Below are 27,078 nucleotides of genomic sequence, written 5' to 3' on the forward strand. Positions count from 1 at the left end.
GAGAATAAAAGCATAACATATACGATATATACCAACATTGTACATTAAAACACTTGCAAGTGGAAAATGATGTCCAGGTCTTCAGAGTGCATTATCTACTGAAATCCTGGGGCCCTGGGTGAAATATCAAATACCACGCCATCTTGATGGACTAAGCCTTTCTATCAAAATTTTCTGCAGTTCCCATCGCATGATTCACAAAAATAGTGACTACTCAATCTTTGGTTTTCACATTACATTTCACATTACATTAGCCTTGTGAAGGGTAACTTTGTTCATGCAATTGTGTCTAAAACAATATTTCAGTAAGACTTGATCATCTTTATGTGGTTATATTTTAACAACTAAAAATTCAAAACCACAACTATTGTCGCTTTAAATAAAACAGTTTGAAATACAACATGCCACCCATTGCAAAAAGAAGTTTTCAAAACAGAGTGGATTATATTTGTGCGTGTCCTGTTCATTGATATAAATTCTAAATATAGTGTGAAAAAGTTTACCAGTAATTCTCACATACACAGACCACATATGTTATATTAAAGGTTACTTTATTAATACGTGTATATATGTATTCTTTACACTAAAACCTGTTAACTCAATTTTTCTTCTTGGGCGGTTTCGGAGCCTTCTCTAATCCAACGATATATTTCTTCAGAATTTTGAATTCGTCTTTAAATAAAAATAAAAATTAAGTTAGAGAAAACTTTAGTTTACAATGTCTTAAGAATGGTTTAAGTACAATTGATTATCACAAACTACTGGGAGATTATTATAATCTGTGAGATTATCATGATCTTTCAGGTGATTATCCCCTACTATCACAATTTTCATGTCTTACCTAGTAAAAGCTGTGCAACATAGTTAATCTGGTTTCCTTGTATAAGAACTTGAAATCCAGCACCATTTCCTGGTAGAGGACTTATTGATGTACTTGCAGCTACATTTACTTGTACTGTACGGGCAAAGGATTTTGGATCAATGCCAAAAACCTCAAGATTCTGAACTAGTGTCACCTGAAGCAAATAAAAGGATGTGATGTTAAGCATTGTCGTAGAGGCACAGTAACTTATATTACAATCTTTGTTTCTGATAAAAGGTGATTTAGAATGAAATACTTAGCATTGATGATGGTTGAATATTACCTTTTTATTACCAGTTCTCTTTTCAACATTTATAGTAATTGAAGGCACTTTTCCTTTTTTGATTCCACTGTTTTTTGATATTGTTTGTCCAGGAAATGTCAGCTGATAACCACTCCCCATTTTTGTGTAGCATCTGAGAAAGAAAAACAAATATTTTGTATTTGAAGACAGGTAATGGTTCTTGAGGAAAATGAATAGTTTTAAACATTGGAAAAATGAAGGGAAAATGAATAGTAATAATTCTGGGTGAGTGAACAGGAAATGAAATGCTAACATTGGATGAGTGAGAGAAAACTATATATTGTTAACTTTGATCAAAAGAATGAAAATTAAGTGTTCAACAATGGCTGAATGTGGGGGAAATGAAAAGTATTAACTCTGGGTCGGTTGTGAGTGAATGAGAAATAAAATGTTAACATTGGATAAGTGAATGAAATTAAGTGTTAACATTGGGTGAGTAAGGGGGAAATGAAAAGTATTAACTCTGGGTCGGTTGTGAGTGAATGAGAAATAAAATGTTAACATTGGATAAGTGAATGAAATTAAGTGTTAACATTGGATGAGCATGGGGAAATGAATATGTGTTTGGTTTGGTTAAGTGAGGGGGAAATGGACAATGTTAATTCTGGATGAGTAAGGCTATACACAAAGTAATAAATGACAAAAGTTCTACTTGGTATTGCATACAATTGTGTGGATAGGGGCAGCGATCAATTTTTGATTTTGTAAACTTATTAAAATTATACTCATTATATATCCATGCAGTCTCGCTTACATCACTCTTGTTTATTCAAAAAAATAGCAAAAGTGTGAATACTGTGACAGACATTACCTTTGAAAGAGTGCGTCCCATTTGACATGTGATATGTGGTATTCTGATTTCTGCAGCAGAGCATCAGTTAAATGAGGATCAAGTACCACCTGACTAGGTTCAAGAACACAAAATACCAACACATCACTTTTTGAAATTTAAGTTAAAAATAATTTCCCATCATGAAAAAGTAAACAAAACAAGTAAGCAATATCCTTAGTAATGATATATAGTAGATATTTGGTAATCGTTGTCATAGGTAACCATTCAAAATAACTAAATGTTTCAAGCAATGGCTTTTTATCAAGAACACAGAAAAAAATGTTTAAATGGAATAAACTAAATATAAAATATAAAATGGAATAACTGAATAACTAGAGTATATGTGAGTTACAAAATAAATCCAGTTGTGTTATGGAACAGAATGAGGAGAAATAAGGTCCATTCATGTTCAAATCATGCAATGAAATTTGTCAATGCACGCTAATTACATATTATCTCACAATGTATGAGTACCTGCTGTAATTTTGAATAAAAGTTCTATGTAAGAACAAACTGTTTTGTATGTCACTGAATTACTGTATTTGTCCGAGTATAAATCCCTGCTCGAGAATAAGTGCCCCTCCCAATTTACAGAATTTTACAACAAGTCATTTATCCGTTTATACAAGTCTGGCAAAATTATTTGGTATGTGAATAACGGTAGTTCCCTTCCTGAAGGATGTGGTGGCCCTGAAAAAGACTGTTTGATTTGTGTTTGCACAGTATATGCAAACTTTAATGTACCTCCACTTTATAATGCGTTTCGTGTAGTACCGGTTTCTGCCGTAAATTCGCCCTGGGCCGATAAACAGCAGTTTGGGTTTTTAAAAAAATAAAATGGGACCAAGAAATATTTCGGCAGTTTTTAAAGTTGTTTTTTAAATATTTTGGCGTCATTTTTCGGACATTTCAATCTTTCCTGATGCCTAAAATGGTCTATTTAAGCTTTTATTCACGAGCTTGTTTATTGTGACTAGCGTGAATGGATAAGCTTGTTTCGACAATGAGTCGTTATCACTGTAAACAATGTTAAATTATTCTTCTAATGCTCAGTTTATCTTTTGAAAAAAAATATTTTTTATATGAATAAAAATAATCATGCCGTATTCCCATCAAAATCCAAGCCAAAAGATCATATTACAACATCGGAAAATCTCTTCTGCGTTGCGTTCAATAACATTAACATATTTAAATGAGCTATGGTAATTTGAACATGTTGGCATCATTCGGCATTTTGATTAATTAGCGGTTTGACCTATTAGGTCAACTCTGCAAGAGAAAGAACATAGCGGGTAACAACCGATCCTTTGAACAATGCTAGTCAATGAAGACGCTCGTGTACACACGACGATTTGTTTGTGAATAAATTAGCATCAATTATCACTCAGGAGAAGTTTTAACTTTTATTTGTATATAACCCCACCCCCTAATTTTTCGTGAATTTGCTGTTTTCCCCGGGGTTTATACTCGGACAACTACGATGAGTAAAAATATGCCTCTAGAGAAATACAAGGTTTATAATATAGCCTACCTTTTGTTGTTTGGATCTATCAATTCATTGCTTTTCACGTAGTCAGTCAGAGCACTGCGGACTTGTTGCTGAGTAAGCCATGAACCTTTACTGAAAATATACATAGTGACAAAACAAGAAAATAAACGTATGTTTCAAATGTCACTCAAACAAAACAAATCAACAAAACCCGTCTGCACACATGATACAAACTGACATACGAACGGAAACTAAAACATAGTTATTTTTCTTACTACGTCTGATAGGGACAAAGAATAATCATAAAACATATATCTAAGTAAGACTGTGTAGCCCATAGGAGTAAATTTTACATATGAAAATCATAACTTACAAGCATGTGATTACTAATTTTAAATAACTGCTTAATTGCATGGAAAATAAGTTGTCATGGTAACATAAATATACATTTTGATTTTGTTATCGCAAATCACACACAAAGTATACACTTAGGCAGTACAATCGATCAACACAAAGCCTGATGTATAACAATACCACATCGCTAGACATAACAAAATCATTGGAGTCCGCATAATATAGAGGAACAATACCTGTATCCTGAAGTTTGGAAGAGTGGCAAGGTAGCAGCATTCACTGCAAATAATTCTATTATCTCAGGTGAATGATATTCACCACTTGGTGGCACTATTTCTGTTTCTTCAAGAACTTCATTTGTGAAATTTGGAATCTGAAAAGCCCTCACACTGAGGAGACAGAAGATGGGAATATTAATCCTGACTTCATGAAAAAAAAACAAGTCATTGTCAATGACAAGTATTTGGCTGAAATAACAATTGAGGAACAAAATTATGTCTTGTCTACATAAAAATATTTGTAAAGAAATGACTGGGAAATTGTTAAAGGCAATATTGTAATACCATGAACAAAAAAACAAATAAACAAATAAGTTGTTCACTACTTCATGATGTATCACCTTTAAGCGAGTTACTCCAAAAAGAGAGCAACAATCCTCTGAAAATCCTTTGTGTCTCTGTGTTAAGCTCAAACATTTTAACAAAGTTCTCATTTTAATAGTGACAGAAAGCTGAAATTCAGTCTTCAAATACACCCAAACTATAACATTTTACAATGAAATACTTAATCAGAATTGTAAATGAAGGCATGTGCTTTGCATTGTGTGTGTTATAAATTGTATAAGTTTATGTTGAATGGTCGCTGGAAGGTGATTTTATTTCATTTTTCCATGATGCTCTGCTTTATTTTATATCTTGCTATTTTCTCTATGTGAACATTGTTTAATGTAGAATATCTGTGAACATATTCCCCCACTACCGCATAAGGAAAAAACAGCATTGATTGGTTCATTAAGTTATTTGGGGGGGGGGGCGCAACCTAGATCTCCATGAGTGTGTATCTTGCTGACTTGCAGTGAATGACATGCTGTTTTGTTCATGGTATTATAATGCTGGACATTGTCTTTAAGGACAATAAAATTAAAATTAACACGGCTGCCATTTTGAATATTTTGAATCCAATAATGAATGAACTACAATTAAAATCAAAGAAAGCTTAGAAAGAACTCCTGTATACTGAGAGTATTGAAGACACATCAAAAATTAATTCAAAATTACTTGTACATGAGATATTGATGGAAAAGCTGAAAACTAATTATGTAAATCAGGTAATATGAACAGAACAGAACAGAACAAAAAAATTATGAATTATTATGCTAATTAGAGAATTAATATTAATCAAAATTAATCAGGCCTGTCTATTGTCCTAGAGCATTTATGTACCAAATTTTATTCAAATGTGATGATCAGTAATTGAGATATCAGTGTTAATTAATTATGTTAATTAGGTGATTAATAAGCATAAATATTTACCAAAAACTAATTGGGTTTCTGCATAGTTCTTTTTAAAAGTTTCATTAAAATCCAATTTGTGGTTCTTAATATATCAGTGGAACATTATGCAAATTAGGTAATTAATTTCCAATTAAAACTAATCAGGTGTCTGCATAATCCTAGAAGATCTATGTACCAAATTTCATTGAAATATGATGATTACTACTTGAAATATCAAAAGCTGAAAATTAATTAATTATGTAAATTAGCTAATTAATATATACTGATATTACCCTAAAAACTATCAGGTCTGTGCAGTGTCCTATGACATCTATGTACCAAATTTCATTGAAATGTGATGATTACTACTTGAAATATCAAAAGCTGAAAATTAATTAATTATGCAAATTAGGTAATTAATATGTAATTAATATGTACTCATATTACCCTAAAAACTATTAGGTCTGTGCAGTGTCCTATGACATCTATGTACCAAGTGTCATTGAAATGTGATGATTACTACTTGAAATATCAAAAGCTGAAAATTAATTAATTATGTAAATTAGCTAATTAATATATACTGATATTACCCTAAAAACTATCAGGTCTGTGCAGTATCCTATATATATGTACCAAGTGTCATTGAAATGTGATGATTACTACTTGAAATATCAAAGCTGAAAATTAATTAATTATGCAAATTAGCTAATTAATATATACTGATATTACCCTAAAAACTATCAGGTTTGTGCAGTGTCCTATGACATCTATGTACCAAGTTTTATTGAAATGTGATGATTAGTACTTGAGATATCAGTGGAAAAGCCGAAAATTGATTAATCATTATGCAAATTAGGTTATTAATATTGCACAGATTTTTACCCAAAACTAATCAAATCTGCGCATTAGTTTGGAGCATCTGTGTGCCAAGTTTCATCTAAATCCAATGAGTGGTTCTTTAGATATCAGTGGAACAGTCATGGAACAGCTAAAAATCAGCTAATTATCATGCAAATTAGGTAATTAATATGCATGGATTTTTACCAAAACCTAATAAAATCTGCGCATTGGCCCAGAGCATCTATGCACCAAGTGTCATCAAAAACTGATGTATGGTTCTTGAGATATCAGTGAAACACAAACACACACGCACGCATGCACGCACGCACGCACGCACACAACAACACGCACACCCACCCACAAGCGCACGCACACACATATAACGCATTCCGCTTGTATAGGTAAGTAAATTTGTTATTCAATTCTTTAAAATCGTATCCATTTTGATCTTGTTTTATACAGATCTATACCATGTTTGAAAAAATGTGTGGCAGTTTAACAATTAGCCTTTAAATGCATTTAATGATAATCAAAAATAAAAGACAACTTTAATTAGTCACATGTAATGTAATGAGTCAATGATAAGTATTCAAAATGTGCAGTTGGTCACAGTAACAACATTCAGTTGTCTGTCAATGTGCTATTTTTTTTAGGAAATTGGCAAAATAGTTTCAATAACTGTGATATGAAAATAAATCCATTGAGCAAAGCAATATCTTTTATCTTCAAAAGTTTGATATAATTCGGAATTTCAAAGTACCCCATTAGTTGTGGTATATCATCGTTATGCTCTGTGTCACCACGAACTTGTTTGAGATATGGCATATATATGAAATTATATTATAGCATTATCAATGCCAGTGGATTTTATGACGTCATTGCAGCAGATTATTCGCGATAATGTATTACATTATTGAGCATCAAGGCCCTGTCCCATGGATATGAATACAATGTTGTTTTCGAAAACGAATAAAGAAGAAACTATTGAAAAAGAAGAGAAATTGTTAGATAACAAGTAATTAATACCAAAATCGGCATCAAATAAAATGGTCCATAACCAATAACAGCGGATTTCAATATCGAAATCAGACAATTGTGAGGTCATCGTCGTCGTCTGCTCTGTACGCTAACGTGCGTTCGGTCGAAGCATTCCATCTAGTATGCGCGCTTCTAGATTCCGCGACTGATGCTGGTGGCCCCCTGATTAGTTTGCCATATCGTGTTGATGAAGTGAGGTTAACCCAGGATAATTTATCCAAGCAAATGCGATAAACGAAATTGGGGTAAAATGTATGTCTACGAGTACAGAGAGATGAATTTGTTCTGTTTTTATGGTGAGTAGTACAGTTTTGCGAAACGAGATCAATGAAAGATCGATGTGACTTGTATTTCCTCGGCGTCGACTCCCGGTAAATGTAACAGTCCGGGCACAGATTGCATAAATAAATGTTTATTTATACAGTGAGATTAAGATCAATGTTGGTTCTCCTTCTAGGATGGCTAACACCCACTAGCTTTCCAATCATGTTTGTAAGTTTTGTTTGGCTAACGATGCAAGTACGTACATGTACCCCGGGTACGCACCCCTACGCACAGTCGATCCAGCTAGACCACGGCGGCAATCTAGCGTAGTGTAGTGCAAGGCCGCGGTGGACACCAATACGGCGTACCAGTCATGGTGTGCTGTTCGCTCGGGTGATCACTGCAATGCTACTCCACACCACACATCAGTCACTCATTCACTCTCAATGTAAATGAGTTCCATACAATAATATTTGATGGATTAAAACTAGTTTGCTTGCTTCGTTTGCCATATGAGATTGTGGAAACAATTTCCAGACAGACATTTTAAATTATTGAGATTCACGGGCCAGTGAATGTGAAACTATTTCGTTCACTGTAGATTTTTCTCCAATTTTTTACGCTTTTTAGAGGCAGCAAATCCACTGGTAATGACAATGCTACAAAATAATAACAACAATGAACTCCCCGACAACCCATAATGGACTCGAGCACACTTTGTGCTCCATATATGTTGCACAAAGTGAGCTTTCGCCCATTATGGGTTGGTGGGTCGTTCATTATTGTTTAAGTATTATTTAATACATGTTAAATGTAGCCCAAGTATCTTGTTGAGGTATTGAATAATTCTAATATGGAAGAAAATTTAAACTGCATCAATATAAGAAAGAAGTGTACAAATATAATAATGTTGCATGTCATGACAATCTGATGTAACTCTATGTTTTATTTGAATCTCCATTCAGATAGCAGCAAGAACATAAAGAAATACAATAATGGCTGATGACTTTCCTGAGACCTTGACCCTTCTAACAAAAAAACCTCGTCTGGTTAGTGACTGGTCTAAGTGTATAATTTGCCAGGTTTCTACACCTGAACAGCTTAGGACTGCAACTCCAGCAGGACTAAGTCTTTTCATTGTGCATATCTTGCTAAAGAGACCATGTTTATCAGAGATTACAGTCTTTGGATATTGATTCATTATTGACATTGCCACAAGTACATTATCAAGCACGATGTCACCAGTCTTACTGCAGCAAAACCAACATAAAGCCATTTATGCATCAAGGAAGAAGTTCCAGTCCATGTCCAATGGCAGAACCTAGCACATCCATGGACTCCATTCAGTGTGCAAGCTCGCACAGTCAAAGATCTACCCATCAGCCTGTTAACTGGAATGTGTGTATAATATGTCAAGAAGGAGAAGAGTCTGTCTCAAATACTAACTTTTGGAGGGCAACAAACTCTATTCGAAGCAGCTGATAACAAGGAAGATGATACTGTCCTGAAGAGGATAGCTGGATTGGACTTAATTGCATATGAAGCAAAATACCATAAAGGTTGCTTTAAGAGTTTCACCATCAAATGAAACCCAGAGTCTTAATTGTCACTTACCAGTGACAAAAAAGACGAGGATATATAACAAGAATGTTTTTGTGAACTAATTTCTGAGGTTGAAATTGACATTCTTATAAACAGAAAAGCATTTTCTATGTCCTACATGTTACAGAGATACTGTGATCTTCTGAAAGACAAAGTTACAGAAAAGAGACTTTCATACTATTTTGGTACAAACATTTTGTTTTAACAACAGCCTAACCCAAGTAAGCCTGAATTGGTCTACAGCAATAAAGTATCGCTCGAAGATGTCATAAACATTGCTGTCAAATTCCATTCTGAGTTACAAAATTAAGATGAGACTTCTGTGAACACTTCCAGGATGAGTGATATTGGTATGATTTCAACCACATCTACACTTTTCCATGAATTACAGATAATTCGCAAAGAACTCAGAAAGTGTGAGGGGTTGGAGATTAATCCAGTAGATAGTTCCACAATCACGTTAGAACAAGCAGTTAACATGATTCAAGATAATGTGTATAGATTTTTGCATTGGATCTTCAAAGGGGATGATGGTGATGAACCTATAGATGAGCACTGTCCTTTGAGAACATCCAACAACAGGAATCTACACAGATAGATATTATCAGTTGGTCAGGACATGATCCATATAGTGTCCAGAGGTGCAAAACGTACCCCTACACATGTTGGGCTAGCAATGTCCATACGACATATGACGGATCAAAGCAGGTAGTATCAATGGTACACAAGCTAGCACACTGTGTCAGTTATGAAGACCTGGAGAGAATTGACACTGCTATTGCAATGGATCAACAGAGGAAAGCAGCTGCAGATGTGTCATAAGTCCATCAAATATACAGCATGGAGATTTTGTTCAGTTTGCTGCAGACAATTATGATATCAATGAAGAAACATTAGATGGGAAACACACAACCCATGCCACAACTATGGTACTGTATCAGCGCCAGAATCCAGTAATTACGGAAGACTGTTTTGGAATAGTACCAACTGAGATGCAGGGGAAAATAATACCACCTAGACAACGAGCACTTAGTAACCCAACAATTTGTCACACAATCCTACAGTACAATCGTCATGGAAGACGTCCTAATCCTAATCTTCTTGGAAAAGTAGACAGTAAATGGTTTTCTGATATCATTGATTTACAATGGCTTATTGTTAGGTGTTGTCCTATCAAGCTATTTGAAGTTGAATTTGAAAGGCTTACTACCTCATCAGTAGGGTAAAACTAACCTGTCTCACGACGGTCTAAACCCAGCTCACGTTCCCTGTTGGTGGGTGAACAATCCAACGCTTGGCGAATTGTTAGGTGTTATCCTATCAAGCTATTTGAAGTTGAATTTGAAAGGCTTACTACCCAGCATATCCCTGGGTGGACAGCTTACAATGCAATGATTTCCTCTACAGTACCAAAAGTAACATCAATTGGGTACTGTCCAATGCTTCCAGCATCACCTACTGAATGGAGCACTGTCTATACAGTGTTGACAAATTACTGCCCAATGCTTCCAGCATCACCTACTGAATGGAGCACTGTGTATACAGTGATGACAAATGTGTGCCCAATGCTTCCAGCATCACCTACTGAATGGAGCACTGTGTATACAGTGATGACAAATGTGTGCCCAATGCTTCCAGCATCACCTACTGAATGGAGCGCTGTGTATACAGTGATGGCAAATGTGTGCCCAATGCTTCCAGCATCACCTACTGAATGGAGCACTGTGTATACAGTGATGACAAATGTGTGCCCAATGCTTCCAGCATCACCTACTGAATGGAGCACTGTCTATACAGTGTTGACAAATTACTGCCCAATGCTTCCAGCATCACCTACTGAATGGAGCACTGTGTATACAGTGATGACAAATGTGTGCCCAAAGCTTCCAGCATCACCTACTGAATGGAGCACTGTGTATACAGTGATGACAAATGTGTGCCCAATGCTTCCAGCATCACCTACTGAATGGAGCGCTGTGTATACAGTGATGGCAAATGTGTGCCCAATGCTTCCAGCATCACCTACTGAATGGAGCACTGTGTATACAGTGATGACAAATGTGTGCCCAATGCTTCCAGCATCACCTACTGAATGGAGCACTGTGTATACAGTGTTGACAAATTACTGCCCAATGCTTCCAGCATCACCTACTGAATGGAGCACTGTGTATACAGTGATGACAAATGTGTGCAAGATGACTATGATACTTGGGCAAGATTACAGTGTCCTGACATTCAATGAGGCTATATACTGTAAAGCCAAAGAAATTCAGTGGAGGTGTACTGAAGAGTTTAACAAAACAGTATTGAGAATCACAGGCATATGGCAGCAGTACAAGTAATCTACTGAAAGGCAAAACTTACAATCATGGAGTAAGAGCTCACAAACTGGTAATGGAGGCCCTGTTCAGACTGAGGTGGCAGGCATTTTGTAAGTGGATACAAGGCAATGAGATAGATTGTGATGTTGACTTCATCAACGAAAAACTTCAAGAGTGTCAGTCTGCTGTTTTGAATGATAACATACCTAGTCTGGAAGTAGTGCTCACTCAGTTTAGTGACGCCATCAATATTGTGCATGATGCACTTAGCAGATTCTGCATTACAAGAAGTGCATCATCACAAAGATTCACTTTCTGGAATGATTACATCGAAATGGTTAATATCCTATTGCGATTCATAAGAGCTGAACAAGCAAGCTAGATGGTTTATCACTGCTCATGAACGCACATCTGTTACAATATCAATGAAAGTGATGTGTGATATGGTGGGAGACACACATGCAAAGCACAAAGAAGCTACTCCAGGCCGCATACAGCGCGATGAAGGAGATGTCAATAAGATAATTAGCACTGTCACTAACTACATGGCAGACCCATTTGACATAGAAGAGAACCTGGCATGCATTGTGGTACCACCAGCAATTTCTACTCGGCTTATAAATGTCAGAGACATAGGAATGAAAGCAATGGATCAGTTTGTGGAAGACAGACTAAATACAAACAGAATAGGATAGAATAGATATAACATAAACACATTTGCATCTATGGGCAAGAAAATAAAGAAGAAGGTTGGTGGAGAGCAGACAGTGGAAGCGGAATCACAACACCAATTGCCAGCATCCAACAATCCAACAGCATGGATGATAGACGGCATGGCTATTCTGCAGATGGTTTAACAAGGAGGTGCATCCTGCTTCGGAGAACTAGCTGAGGTGCTTTTCAAAATAGTTCACCAACCTCTACAGAGATATGAATGCTGTACAAGAGTAGATATCGTTTTCGATAGATACGATGCAAAAGATTCCATCAAGGATTTTGAGAGAGCCCGAAGGCAATCCTCACAGAGCTATGAAGTTAAAATCCATGGCCCTAACACACCGATACCAACACAGTGGAGTAAGTATATTGGTAATCCTCACAGAGCTATGAAGTTAAAATCCATGGCCCTAACACACCAATACCAACACAGTGGAGTAAGTATATTGGTAATCCTAGAAATAAAGAACAACTGGTAGACTTCTTATCAGAATCATGGTGCAAAATGGCACAATTGTTACTTGAACCAGATGAGAAAATTATAGTTGCAGGAGGGTTCAAGGATGGTCTCATTGCTCGCATGGCATCTACTGGTGGAGTTGTTGATGTCGACGATCTATTCTCATCACATGAAGAAACAGATACCAGGCTTTTACTTCATGTTGCAAATGCTTCAGAATAGTCTTGAGACGTGGTGTGGTCTCCAGATACTGATGTTGCAGTCCTCTGTGTCTACTTCAATCACTCCTTGGAATCTGTCCAAGAACTATGGTTCCATACTGGTGTGAAGGATAAATCCAGATTCATACCCACCCATTCCATATCTGATGCACTAGGTCTGATGCATTGTGTAAACTGTTGCCAGCAGTACACACATTAACTGGATGTGATTCCACCAACAGTCTTGCAAGGGTTGGCAAACTTAAGCCATGGAAGCTTGTCAGGAATAACCCAGACAAGTTTGGAAGCCTTATGGACTTTGGCACACATGTTGATATACCTCTGATAGAACTGACATCAACAGAACTTCTGATAACAATTATCTATGATGCAACAGCTGACTCGGCAGATGTGAATGGTGTGCGGCATAAACTTTTCTGTCGCAGACAAGCAAAGAATGAAGCCTGACACTAATGACAGTCACCTGCCCCTGAAGATCTTCTAGAACTCATTACATGTGGGTGCAAGAAATCAAAGTGTGAGCGAAACTGCAGTTGTGCGAGACAAAGCATGGCATGCACAGATGCCTGTTTATGTATGAGTGGTGATGATTGTAATAATCCACATAAAGTCGCTATTGGTTTTGACCCAGAAGAATCAGATACAGCGGAGGACTCTGATATGGATATGGACATATAAAATACTTGTGATATTAGCTATGATGATAATGGCATTATTATATTATAGCTGTATAGTTTATAGTTTGTGTGTTATCATTTAGAATTAGAATATATCTTGTACATGAGTCATATGTATTTCCATATTGAACTGTATACAACTAATGTATTGCAGATATACACTGTCGAATTATTTTTCTATTATTTCGTGGAAATCTTTATTTTGTCATATTCTTATGTTTTGCATTTCATAACTTTACTATACCATGTAAACTATTATTTTATCATGTTTTTTTCCTTTGAAATCATTTTGCGAAATTATTCTTAAATTAGTACATAACTTGGAAAATTGTTTCTTTATTGGTATGTTAATATAGTAGTAACATAATTATGACCTGCGTAAGTTACTATCTAGAAAATCAACAAACTATGCAAAAATATATATTCAGTGCATTCTTAACCCTTTAACTAAGGGTAGACCATTAAAAACTCGGGGCGGTGATGGCAATTTTGCCAATTGGAAAAAAAATTGCACAGGAAAAAATCATTTGAAAACAAATTTTGCAAGGTTCAATAATAGGGAAAAAAGTAGCATATTGAAAAAACAAAAATTAGCACAAAACTAAGTGAAGAAAACAAATATGTTGCACAGTTGTTCTGCCAACACCCCCCCCCCCTAGCTTTTCCAATGACTCACTCCTAAGCAATACTATGTACAATAAGAAATAAATACAATACAACACCTTGATTAACAATGTTGGATGACTAGAATTTGGTTTTACTCATTAAACACAACAATATTCAAACCAGAAAATTTTCGTTATTTAACGGTGAAATTTAGAGTTTGTGTACAACAACCCTCGAAATCTACACCTTGCTACCACTTTTTAGGGACACCCCCCCAAAATAAGTTTCCAAAGGACACTTCTATGAAAAAAACATGGTTGCTGCTTTTCACAAGGGGGGTGCTATGAATTAAATACTTCCTAAACACCTTTCAAAAATTGTGAATACACAAATATAGAAAAAAAATCATGCCAATTCACCTCTAAAATCAAAGCCAACTGATTGTACTTCAATATCAGTAATTCACTTCCACATTTCCATCACCAATAATCAGAAATTCAAAGAGAACAGCGCCAATAACAACAGCATTCTGATTGGTTGATAACAATATCATGTGACCCTGACAGCCAGTTAATACTTACTCTGGATGTTCTTTATGCACATCTGTAATGCTATCGACACCTTTCTGTAACTGTTTCATTTCTATAAATTTTTTCTTTTTCATTTCTTGTAAAAATTTGGATAATTTCTTGTAACTTGATTTTTTCACATCGAGTTGTCTGCCAGCAGGACTGCAACAGAAAAAAAATTTTTTTAGGCACCATGATTCAATCATTGTTTTTTTCAAATCCAAATTCTACTTTTGAGTGGAAAACTAGTAACTATGAAAAAACATAACTATAAAAAAACACATTTGTTGAGAAAGTTGACAAAGCATAATGAAATACATGAAATTAGAACTGTCAAATCATTCATCATATTATTTTTCTACAGGGGTATTCAACATTTTCAAAATTTCTTGTGTACCATAAGTGTAAATAAATAACAAACTAATACATAGATTAACATACCAACAAGGCAAAAGGTGATTCCTAAAGAATTTACTTGTCAGTAATGGTAAATCATTTTTCTTATTAACATTAGTCTTTAAAGCATGAAGGAAACATGTTTGTAAAAGGTCATCCATTTGCTCTAGAAGAAAAATTAAAATTTGATTAGTAATGCAATGTCTTCTAAAATCTATTTTTAGGTTCTTGGAGAACAAGGTTTCAATGTGACTGACTGAATACTGTAAAATACTTTATTTTAGCTGGAATTAATTTTCGCTGAAAATACTTTTAAGGTATATTCGCTAAATTTTATTTTCACTGAATCATTCCTTCATCGAAAATAGCAAAAATTAATTCCAAGTGAAAATAAAGTATTTTACAGTATTACATGGAAAAACATAGTGAAACTATAAGAACCTTGCTATTTTTCACACTGGGAACCAAACACAAAGTATATATGCATGTATGCACCAGTGCACCCTGGATTGGATCTCTTGTTGCATACGCTTTCTAACAGTACAGTATTGGGAAAATAATAAAGTTACTGAACCTGTAAGAGTTCTGGGGTTCTCATCACCAGCCGCCTCCCACTCCTCATCAATTTCTCCCCCAACGGCGCCCTCAATATCACAATCTTCATCTTGTCCATCATCAATTCGTAAATTTTCAATCTCACTAAGTGATGTTTCTATTTTTTCTTCTGAGTCAACTTCAATATTTGGCACCTCCTCGTTATCGTCAGTTTTCAGTTCCTCTGTGTCAATCTCTGTAAATGTTTTTTCTACCATTGTGTTCATTCCAGGCACTTCCATGGGTATGACTGGTAAATGGATTTTATCTCCATGCTGCCTGAAAGTGAAACATAGCGCAATAAAAGAGGCTGTGCTCTCAATTGCACAATTGTTTCTACATGTGAATTGAGCATGCAAAACTGATTGAATGGTCTATGCAATCAACAGGTGAAAGAAGAAGATTTGCCAAAATACAATGGTGGGATGCAACTTTCAAAGTTGATGGTCGTCATGGCAATAAGCATTCAAATTTTGTGTAAATAAACAAATGATTTGATCCATAGGCGTAGTTATATGTAGTATGGGACCCACATCTAAGACTCAGTTACAATGACCATGGCACCTACACACTAACTATTATCGTCAAAAACATACCATAATTGGTCTTGATATGTATGGTACACAAATATTCCTTTTCCTCTCATTCCTGCTGCCATCATTTGACCTGTTGACATGGCAGCAGTTCCTATGGCGATAGCAGCATGGTTGCCGGCTGTGTTGATGAGGCAGACATCTCCCTTGTCAACAAGTGGAAGGCTTTGGGACTCCATCACCTTTAACACCACTCCCGGCAACATTAAATCTTATGACAAATCAGCAAAAATGTTATTATTTGAGTTTGAAATGCCCGAGGTTCACACAAGAAGGAAATATTCTCGGCTATTATCAGAAATCAATCACTGAATGCAATCTCAATCGTTCAGTAAGAACTCTATCACTTGATCATAAATCAATCACTCATAAGATACCAATCACTGAATCATCTGATAAAATACTAATCACTGAATCATCTGATAAAATACCAATCACTGAATCATCTGATAAGATACCAATCACTGAATCATCTGATAAGATACCAATCACTGAATCATCTGATAAGATACCAATCATTGAATTACCTGATAAGATACCAATCACTGAATCACCTGAAAAAATACCAATCACTGAATCACCTGATAAGATACCAATCACTGAATCACCTGGTAAAATACTAATCACTGAAGCACTGATAAAATACCAATCATTGAATCACCTAATAAGATACCAATCACTGAATCACCTGATAAGTTACTAATCCCTGAATCACCTGATAAGATACCAATCACTGAATCACCTGATAAGATACCAATCACTGAATCACCTGATAAAATACCAATCATTGAATCACCTGATAAAATACTAATCACTGAATCACCTGATAAGATATCCATCACTGAATCACCTAATAAGATACCAATCACTGAATCACCTGATAAGTTACTAATCACTGAATCACCTGATAAGATACTAATTACTTAATCACCTGATAAGATACCAATCACTGAATCACCTGATAAGATACCAATCACTGAATCACCTGATAAAATACCAATCACTGAATCACCTGATAAAATACCAATCATTGAATCACCTGATAAAATACTAATCACTGAATCACCTGATAAGATATCCATCACTGAATCACCTAATAAGATACCAATCACTATATCACCTGATAAGTTACTAATCACTGAATCACCTGATAAGATACTAATCACTTAATCACCTGATGAGATACCAATCACTGAATCACCTGATAAGATACCAATCACTGAATCACCTGATAAGATATCCATCACTGAATCACCTGATAAGATACCAATCACTGAATCACCTGATAAGATACCAATCACTGAATCACCTGATAAGATACCAATCACTGAATCACCTGATAAAATACTAATCACTGAATCACCTGATAAGATATCCATCACTGAATCACCTAATAAGATACCAATCACTATATCACCTGATAAGTTACTAATCACTGAATCACCTGATAAGATACTAATCACTTAATCACCTGATGAGATACCAATCACTGAATCACCTGATAAGATACCAATCACTGAATCACCCGATAAGATATCCATCACTGAATCACCTGATAAGATACCAATCACTTAATCACCTGATAAGATACCAATCACTGAATCACCTGATAAGATATCCATCACTGAATCACCTAATAAGATACCAATCACTGAATCACCTGATAAAATACCAAACACTTAATCACCTGATAAGATACCAATCACTGAATCACCTGATAAGATATCCATCACTGAATCACCTAATAAGATACCAATCACTTAATCACGTGATAAGATACCAATCACTGAATCACCTGATAAGATATTCATCACTGAATCACCTAATAAGATATCCATCACTGAATCACCTAATAAGATACCAATCACTGAATCACCTGATAAAATACCAAATACTTAATCACCTGATAAGATACCAATCACTGAATCACCTGATAAAATACCAAACACTTAATCACCTGATAAGATACCAATCACTTAATCACCTGATAAGATACCTATCACTGAATCACCTGATAAAAACTGAATATCGGTAGCTGTGTTCATGCAACACCAAATATGGCCTGTATGGCCTAATTTTTAGGATCATCTCGTATGTTTGCATATCGGCTAGATCCAATTGCAATCATGCATGGGATCAAATGTTGAGATTGTTGATGGGTAAAGTTGCATTCCCACTTTGCAAATCTGTGAGATACCATCTCTTAACTAATATGTGACCATAAAATGTTGAGATTGTGGATGGTCAGGTAAAAATTAGCTGCAGAGTATGAATTTAAGGTCTCCTAAATTAAGCTAAATTTGTAAACATCAGGCACCCTTTGTGTTAGAAGGATTTGTTTGTCTTTGAAGGTCAGTTACATTGTATGTATGTTTGGCTAAGATCCTCAAGTTCTCTCAAAATGAAATGAGGGAAAAGTAAGATCAGGATATCTACATTTTTTATATTATTTTTTTAGCTAAAACAAAATCATTTTACAAATGTAACACATCATGTTCTGAGAGTGATGTTTTACATAAATGCAAAGTGGGGATGAAACTTGAAATGCTATATTACTAACCTGCTCCACCAGATAGATTCCTAAATACATTTTCCCATGTTGTAAATACAGGCACAAGTGTAGGATATTTCCAAACTGTGTAAACTAGAATAAAACATTCATTTTCAAAATACTCATATTACTAATTTGACATTTATGATAATATTGAAATGTTCCCCTATCCTAGCAGGTGTATTATAAAATATTGGCATGTTTTGATGATAATTCAGGCATGTTCCTTTACAGAAGATTGAATCAAGTCAGGAAACAGGAAAATAAAACAAAAATTACTGCATGCCAATCACTCAGCACTATTTACGTTTTTAAGTGTATCAAAGGCTTAGACCTTTCAGTCAAAATTGGCTGCATACATTTATGTCAACCTTTGGGTACTGTTTGCAATAGTTCTTGTTCCAAACAAATTAATTAATGAAAGGGATTTCAATCACTATTTTCTGGACAAACAATTAAATTGTTGTTGATTAGGAAATCTACAACATAGCTCCAATATCTTCACATGTCTGATGTACATAATAAAAGTAAACGTGTAAGGTGCATACCAGTTAAACTTACCAGTTGGAAAGAGCTTTTTCTCAACTTCAAAGAAAATTGGGTTTTTATGAAGGCAATATACAATTACATTGTCTCCTGCATGAGAATATATCTTCATAACAGTCATTTCATCTTTATTAGGCACAACAACATTCAAATCATCCTCGGCTAAACGGGGAAATTGGTTTCTTACTTCAGAACGCAACTTCCGCCTGTGTTGAAAATATCAATTTTTAGCACAGATATTTTTGTGTTTGTAATCACAAGAGGATACATTAAATTTCTTACATGTGATTAAACAATTAAATGCACTTCAATCTGTCACATGGCACCAATGAAAAACTAAGTTTCATTATTATACGTTTTTCTCTGTATCATAAGTTATAGTCTACCATAATTTTGCATCGAGTATCTGCATCCCACCTTATAAAGAAATGCTAATTTTGTGGCTGTCTATCGCACACATTCGATCAGGTCCAAAAAAAACTGTAAGCACTGTGATTGTGTAATGGTAACACAAGAGACTATGGTAGACTGTAATACGTCGTTTATTTCGGAATACAAGTCTGGCATCAAAGTACAATTGGAACAATCCACACTAAACATGCACTAAAACACCCTTTATATAGGGTTAATAGGATTACACCACGGATTTTAAAATTGGAGGAAAAACGCTATGATTGGTGTGCCAAGTGAGAAGATCACTATAGAATAAACATTTCGGCTTAATCCGCTACAAAGTTGCGACTTCTCTTGCGTTCGCTGTGATAAAGGCATATTTGTGAACATTACGTAAATGGCTTACAATAAATTGATTTGTGCTTCTTTGTCATAGGAATACATGTATTGTGAGGTGAAATGAAGCATGAAACGGCTTCTAACAGACATAACTCAGAGAATAATGCTTGGAATCGAATGAAACGAAAACGAACAAATACAGAAAATGGTTGTCTATCGATACAAAGTAAATACGAATGAAAAATAATAACTATAATTAAACAACAACAAATATAATTGAATCGAGAAACACACACATGGATAAGCATCCATGATAAATTTCCATAGTGGTAGGTATGTTTAAAAAAGAAAGTTCATAAAGATCCACTAATTTTTTAAATTAACCTTGTCTATTCATAGTCTTTATATACCAAACAGTTTAATCAGAGAAATGTTTAACATTTGAGGCTTATAATACAACTTAAAGGGTGATAGTCCTTGCGCAGAGTGTGTTCTAATTTCATGTAAATAAAAACTGTATTTTACATGGGTCGTATACGTCGCTATGAGTCCCATATCGAACAGAAGGTCCACTGCCCTTTAAAAATACTGAAATGTTCAATGCACAAATATATTACAGTGCAGTATCACCTGATGTGTAATATTATTGTAGTTAAAGTAGTAGTGTTATTAGTCATTAATATTATTAAAATCATGGATTTAATAAAGTGAGGCTATGATGGTTGTGATGAAGATCTAATGACTTTGAAGATCTGGTGTAAATAGAATTTATCAAATTTACAAAGGGTCTTGTTTATATAAATACTGTAAGTTTTGTTGTCCTGAATGTTGTTGCTTTGTTTGTTGTCATTACTGGACATTACTCAAGATTTCATTGGTACGTTCCATATAAAATTCTAAATATTTAAAGGGCGGTTGCCGTAGCGTCGCGTCCTGTTCGATATGGGACTAATAGCGACGTAAAATACATTGTTTGTTTACATGAGATTCGACGACCACCCCCTTTAAAATGATTAGAATTTTTTTCCGCAAAAACAGTACCATCATCATAATTCACAAATCTTCCTATTGAGTAGTATTTTAATACAAACATCTGGCAAATGTCAGAAAGACAGTACCAACACAACAGCAGCAAGGACGAACCCGTAAATAAATAAAATGAATGTTTATACATCGCCTACCTGTCTGAACCTTTAATCGTTGTATTCGATCTTACGCGAAACGGTTTGTGGAACATTTTTGCTAAAATCTGCTTTCTTTCGTCACTAATATTACATGTGGCGGAAGTGACGTTTGACCCTTGACACTGGCCTGCTACCAACATTGTTTTTTTTTTCTGTATTTTCAATAGATTTTTCTGTTAAAGCATTCTATAAAATATTATAACAAAAATATTATAATGCATATGTAATTATTCGTTGATCCATTATGGCAATTATAATTTGCCAGAACTTACTTTATTGTACCGTAACGGGGGTCTTTAGCCTGCAACCCAATCACAACTCTGTTTAGAAACGTTTATAATTGATTGGCCAATAGAAACAGCTTTTACTTGATACGCTCAACCTCCCTTGTTGCCATGTTGATTCCGCCATCTTGGATTTTTGTTTATGTGCTGAAAAAAGTTACATCTACAGAATTGTAAAATAAAACGTTTGTACATGGATGCCAGTTACGCTATTTTGGACGTGTGATATTTTTCCGAGAGTGTAAACATCTACAATGACGCAAATACTGTGTCGCTGGCTCAACGATGAGCTCAATCTCTCAAGAAAAGTGGGTAAGTTGAGCGATCAAGCAGTCTGCCACTTACTTCAATGTACACAATTGATAGGATTCATCACAGTCCCTCAACAACGGTGTTGAGGGACTGTTGAATTATAAACTGACCGTTCATGTATCGTTCATTTAATATTTACATAGACCATAACAAGGGTTTTCACGTTCATTGTCGATTGCCATTTTGGCAAGCCACGGGTGTTACTATACACTCCTGTAATTTGTATCGTCCACTGTTACCGCACTGCATATATTCTTTGGACCCCCAGACTCACATTCCCTGTACTTTACCAGACTGTGCACACGGTTAACGTAGTAAGCATAAATAAATAAATACTTACATAAAATTAAACAATTTGCTCAAAAGACCGATTGGGCTACCAAATTGGAAAGCTGGTAGTCCATTGAGTCAATATTGGAGCCCTTCAAATGGCTTCATGCCATGACTTCATTTGACATCCACCCAGTAATGGGTCGATCTTTGCAAAAATATTGAAATCATTGTTTTCACTCTCAAAATATTATCTAGTCACAGTTTAGACCCTGTATAAATACAGTCATGTGAAAATATACAATGAAGTAAATCTTTAAAAGTCATGACATTTATTGTATGATTATTTTGAATGTTTCTAGAATATCCTGACACTGTGACAGGAGATGTGTGATAAACATAACTTTTTTTTAGAAAAGTTGTAAATAATGAGTAAAACTAAAGTCAGTTGCCAGTCCAACTTTCTGTACTGCAGTTTTACCGGTAGAATATTTTTTACAAAAAATGCTCAAAACTGTAGCCATACATGTAATTCAGGGCTTGGTATTTGCAGTCCTGCACAAAAGTATGAACACAAATAAATGGATGTCATTGCTCAATTTGTGGATAAAGAAAATAAATTTCTCTACCAAATTTGTCTGCACTATTTTTCTATAGTCTTCAATATTTCTGGAAATGAGCCATCATTTTTGAGACAACAGACATAGTTTGAATCAATTTTCAGTTTTTACACAAAAAATCTTCTGAATGAAAGTGCAGACTAAAAACGGACTGTTTTGTAAATTTGTGATGAAAAGAGGGAACTGGTGGTGAAAAGGTTAATTTTGAGCCCTGTATGGTAGTCACTAGTCTTGAATTTGTGGTTTGACTTCAAAGATATATATGTAGTAAATTATTTGAAAAGTTGAAAAAATGGTATTGTAAATAAATTGTCTTATGAAGCATGTGCATTACTTTGACTGTTTTTAAAAGAAAACAGCCTGTTTCACACAAGGTACATATGCCTTAATGCCCAATGATTCTATTTTTAGAATACAGGATCTCATTCCCAAAGACGGTTGTATTGAACCATTTTTTTTTTTAACCTGATATTAGTGCAAGTGTACTTTAACTATTTGCATTCAAATTTTAGAACTGGACAATTTTGCTCGAGAATTTTCCACTGGATATCTAGTTGGAGAAGTACTTCACAAATACCAACTGCAAGATGACTTTGACCAATTCTCACATAGCAAGTAAGTAATAGCTGCAACCATCTCTATTAAAATCACAAAAATCATGGCATGTCTTGAATTGTTATTCTGTAAGAGTCTCACTTAAAGATATCCAGCCTACCAATAACAGTGACTTTATGCTATTCAAAGTAAATCTCATGTACTGTGCTTGTATTATAATTCATATTATTATTACAGAACCACAGACTCTCGTCTCAACAACTTCACTCGTCTGGAACCCATTCTACATCTCTTGGGAGTTCCATTTGACACAAACCTTGCCCGTGACATCATGACTGAGAAGCATGGCACTGCCACAACACTCATGTACCAGCTCTATATCGCTCTGAACAACAAAACTAAGTCAAATCTAACTGGCGTTGCTATTGAGACAATGAGACCTAGTGCTCCTGTCAAACTGGAAAGTATGGAAAGACCTATTTACGTTGAGGTAACCTCTCAGTTAGTTCTTTGGTAACTGTTGATCATAATTTGTATAGTTTTTGTAGAATTTACTGTAAATCATTAATTTGTATTTACATTTAACACAATGCCTGCTGAAAACCTGCTTGGATAGCCAAAATAAAAGAGAAAAAATGATATCAGTAAACAATGTGTTAATATGAAGGCACATTTTGCGTATTGTTAATTCCTGCTTAGTGTAGGACATCTATATTTATTTGATGATTATGATGAGATTTGGTTCTCATATTCTTCCTCAGAGATTGAAAAAACTTGTACCGCGTCAAACTGATTTAGATCTGGATAACCTTGCTGGGAAGTTCCGTAACAAGAGGAACCAGCATGAAGAAGTTGAATTTCGTACACGTTACGAGGCTGAGGAGAATCTGAGAAAGTGGCAACAGGATCAAAGGCAACTGGAGCTAGAGAAGGCAAGACAAACTACAATGAGGAGAACAGAGATGGTTGCCAGAATAAAGTAAGAGTTTGTTTATTTATTTATGAAATAGTTGTGATATTTGTTTCAATTCATGTATACTAACAATGATGCATGTTTCCATAACCGACAAATAATTTCTGATTGAAGTGTTTTTTAATTTTTTTCCCACTAGGGCAGCTGCAGTGCATATACCCAAACCACCACCAAACCGAACCATAGCAGCCATCAGTTTAAGAACAGAACTGAGAAAGAAAAAAGAAGCTAAAGAGACAATGACACAAATTAGTAATTTTGAGAATAAATTAAAAAGTGTGGTACCTCCGACAGGAGATGAAATGTGAGTAATAAAGTCAAACTTTGAGATGAATGAAATAGTTTAAACTACTTTATTTTTACAAGAGAAAACATTTTCAAGAATTTTGTGATGAATGTTACGTTTAAATGATTAGGACAGTGAATACTGCCAAGTTTTGTTGTCCTAAAAACCGTAAAATTGTAAAATTTGAACAGTTTACAGTATAAACCTTCTCAGTTACCGCATCCGTGTTTAGAGTTGGTGTTTTATTATTTGCCAAGTGTGTTTTTGTATCTATTTACATGTACATGTTAGTGAAGGGTCAATTTCTGGTGGCATTGCTAATTACTTGATGCCATTCCTATATACATGAACTGTAATGCCATCAAATTGTGCCTATATTAGAGATGCCCTTCCTGTACAGCAAATATGATACGCTTCAACAGGGCTTGAAATGAATAGAGCCAATACCCAAAATTGCCCTACCTGAATGCTTTAATGCCATTCAGTACTTTCTTCACAATTTCTTCTAAATTTTGGCCTAAAAACTGAGCGCCATCAGAATACATTGTGGACATTGAAAATTACAGTTTGATTCAGACACAAAGTTTATACTCTTTTTTTTTTTTTTTTTGTTTCTTAGGGAGATAGATGAAGATCTTACACAGTATATCATTCAGGAAGCTGAAAGACCAAGATCTGAACAAATAGATCTAATAAAAGTAAATTATTTTCAATTTTTTTTTTTTTTGTCATTAAATTTAACACACATAATAACTGAGCTGATATCTTACCGGTATATGTTATTTCTTTTGTAATATTTCAGCCCGCCTCCAATGATGAGTACATCGGCAAGATTCGCAAACGACTGCAAGAAGACTCTGTTGCTCGGGAGGAAAGAGAGAAGCGTAGAAGGAAAGTGCTGGTTGATCAGCTGCAGGCACATGAAGCCCAAGAAGTGAGTTTAATTCTTTGAGTTGAATGGTGATTTTTATCATAAAAAAAGCAATTTATGGTCTCGAAAATACGGTAATAATAATAATATTATTGGGATAACATTACAGCAAAATATTTGCTTATCAAAATACAGTTTATGTACATATAGGAACTATTGTTTGGCATAAATGTTTTATTAAAGGACTGTAGTCGTCGCACCACTCTGTTGCGCAGATCATCTAGTACAAACTTAGACGTTACTTTAGCTTTAATTAGGTATTTTTGTAGATGATTGGAAGTTATCGAAGGAGTCACTGGTGGTAATTAGTGCAAGTCGCGCCCAGGTCAAACCTCATATTTGTGATTTTCATTAGAAGAGTGCATTGGATTGTGGGAAAATCAATGTTTATCAACACAAATGTCACATATGCTCAGCGCGACCACCACCGCCCTTTAAAAAAAATTACCCTGGAAGATTCTCATGCTTTATTCAGTTCCAAAGAATATGCTTCTATTGGCTTAACAAATATTTGTCTATGAGTCTTTATAAGTATCCTCAGCCACTACCTGATTTACTGCCATGCATCCATGCAATGTGTTGTGATTAGTCAGGTTGTTTTCAGTCATCATTGGAAACTTATAAACATTTTTATAAATATTTGTATAAAACACATTCTTGCCTTCATAAAATTCACTGTAGACACTGTGGAGTAGACAAAGATTTAGAATTTAATAGTTGTAAATAAGTCACCCCTCATATTACAATAAACCAGGTGCTCTTAGTAATATTTCTAATTTTGTTTATCCCATGATGTAGGAAGCCAGGCGTGAAGAAATGCTTGTTAACCGCCTCATGAGACAGTCCCAGCAGGAAAGACGTATAGCAGTCCAGCTATTACAGGCAAGACATGAGAAAGAAGTCATTCGGCAGAACAGGATATTCAGAGAAAAACAGTATGAAGAAAGACGAATGAAGGACTTCCTGGATGCTCTTGACCGAGAAGCTGTAAGTCTTCTAAAATATCTTTTCATATTTCTTTTTTGAGATTCAGTTGTAACCTATATTGTTATTATTATCATTATTAATCAAATTGTTCTTTTTCAGGAAATGGCAAGGCTAGCTAAGGTGGAGTATATGGAGCAGACTAAAAAGGATAAAGAACTTCATGACCAGATATCTGCTGAAAGAGCTGAGGCCAAGTATAGGAAACATTATGATTCCTGCATGGAGGTTTTACTGCAAATTGTTGATTTCTCTTGCAAAGTAGGAGAGTACAGGGAATTGACAGATAAGTAAGTGGTGGTTATGTTAAGCAAATAAATAACACTGAATATATTGGGAGAGTAAATACTATGTCAAATCAAAGTTGACATGTACTGAATGCATACTTGAACAAACACGTGTACGTTATCGCCTAGTTTCATGTCATGGTTGTGTTAATGTTGTTATCAAGACTCCTGGATTCTGCTATTCAATGGATACATCTCAGACTTTAAAAAATGCATTATGTATACCGGTATTGTGAATTTTAATGACTAGTTTTGGACTCTGAGAAATCTCATTATTGTGCTTATGAACACATCATATTAGAGTATTGTCACCAGCTCTATCTGGTATGTT

At 35.0% G+C, this 27,078-nt stretch overlaps 2 protein-coding genes across 3 annotated transcripts in view; one reads left to right on the plus strand and one right to left on the minus strand.

Annotated features, from left to right (window-relative positions):
* Positions 1 to 534: 534 nt before the first annotated feature.
* Positions 535 to 21,330, minus strand: LOC100370041 (eukaryotic translation initiation factor 2D-like). The gene is made up of 13 exons (XM_002742019.3): positions 21,243 to 21,330; positions 19,345 to 19,535; positions 18,793 to 18,876; positions 16,236 to 16,443; positions 15,620 to 15,918; positions 15,091 to 15,211; positions 14,662 to 14,811; positions 4,078 to 4,230; positions 3,530 to 3,619; positions 1,978 to 2,070; positions 1,146 to 1,278; positions 842 to 1,016; positions 535 to 672 (listed from the first exon to the last, which is right to left on the minus strand). Exons 1-13 carry the CDS (start codon positions 21,296 to 21,298, stop codon positions 599 to 601), a joined length of 1,827 nt encoding a protein of 608 aa, XP_002742065.2. The 5' UTR covers positions 21,299 to 21,330; the 3' UTR covers positions 535 to 598.
* A 314-nt stretch (positions 21,331 to 21,644) lies between these two features.
* Positions 21,645 to 27,078, plus strand: part of LOC100369894 (sperm flagella and cilia-associated protein 2-like) — a 30,203-nt gene continuing 24,769 nt past the window's right edge. Inside the window, exons 1-9 of one of the 2 annotated variants that reach the window (XM_085503076.1) lie at positions 21,645 to 21,841; positions 23,244 to 23,346; positions 23,524 to 23,776; positions 24,048 to 24,265; positions 24,399 to 24,563; positions 25,165 to 25,243; positions 25,348 to 25,479; positions 26,275 to 26,463; positions 26,563 to 26,750. In XM_085503076.1, coding sequence (XP_085359202.1) covers positions 21,784 to 21,841; positions 23,244 to 23,346; positions 23,524 to 23,776; positions 24,048 to 24,265; positions 24,399 to 24,563; positions 25,165 to 25,243; positions 25,348 to 25,479; positions 26,275 to 26,463; positions 26,563 to 26,750 — 1,385 coding nt within the window. In that variant the 5' untranslated portion in view covers positions 21,645 to 21,783. The remainder of the gene's footprint in view (positions 21,842 to 23,243; positions 23,347 to 23,523; positions 23,777 to 24,047; positions 24,266 to 24,398; positions 24,564 to 25,164; positions 25,244 to 25,347; positions 25,480 to 26,274; positions 26,464 to 26,562; positions 26,751 to 27,078) is intronic. The other variant, XM_085503077.1, reaches the window with a different exon arrangement.

Source organism: Saccoglossus kowalevskii, chromosome 9 (genome assembly GCF_978046115.1).
Source record: "Saccoglossus kowalevskii chromosome 9, keSacKowa6.1, whole genome shotgun sequence".
Taxonomy (NCBI): domain Eukaryota; kingdom Metazoa; phylum Hemichordata; class Enteropneusta; family Harrimaniidae; genus Saccoglossus; species Saccoglossus kowalevskii.

What these genes read in the sequence shown, in the direction of transcription:
- LOC100370041 (XM_002742019.3), bottom strand. Translation starts at nt 21,298, where the DNA reads ATGTTCCACAAACCGTTTCGCGTAAGATCGAATACAACGATTAAAGGT. An exon ending in ACATATCAAGACCAATTATG is followed by an intron (nt 15,919 to 16,235) that starts GTATGTTTTTGA and finishes TTTCACTTTCAG; the next exon opens with GCAGCATGGAGATAAAATCC. An exon ending in GAACCCCAGAACTCTTACAG is followed by an intron (nt 15,212 to 15,619) that starts GTTCAGTAACTT and finishes TTTTTCTTCTAG; the next exon opens with AGCAAATGGATGACCTTTTA.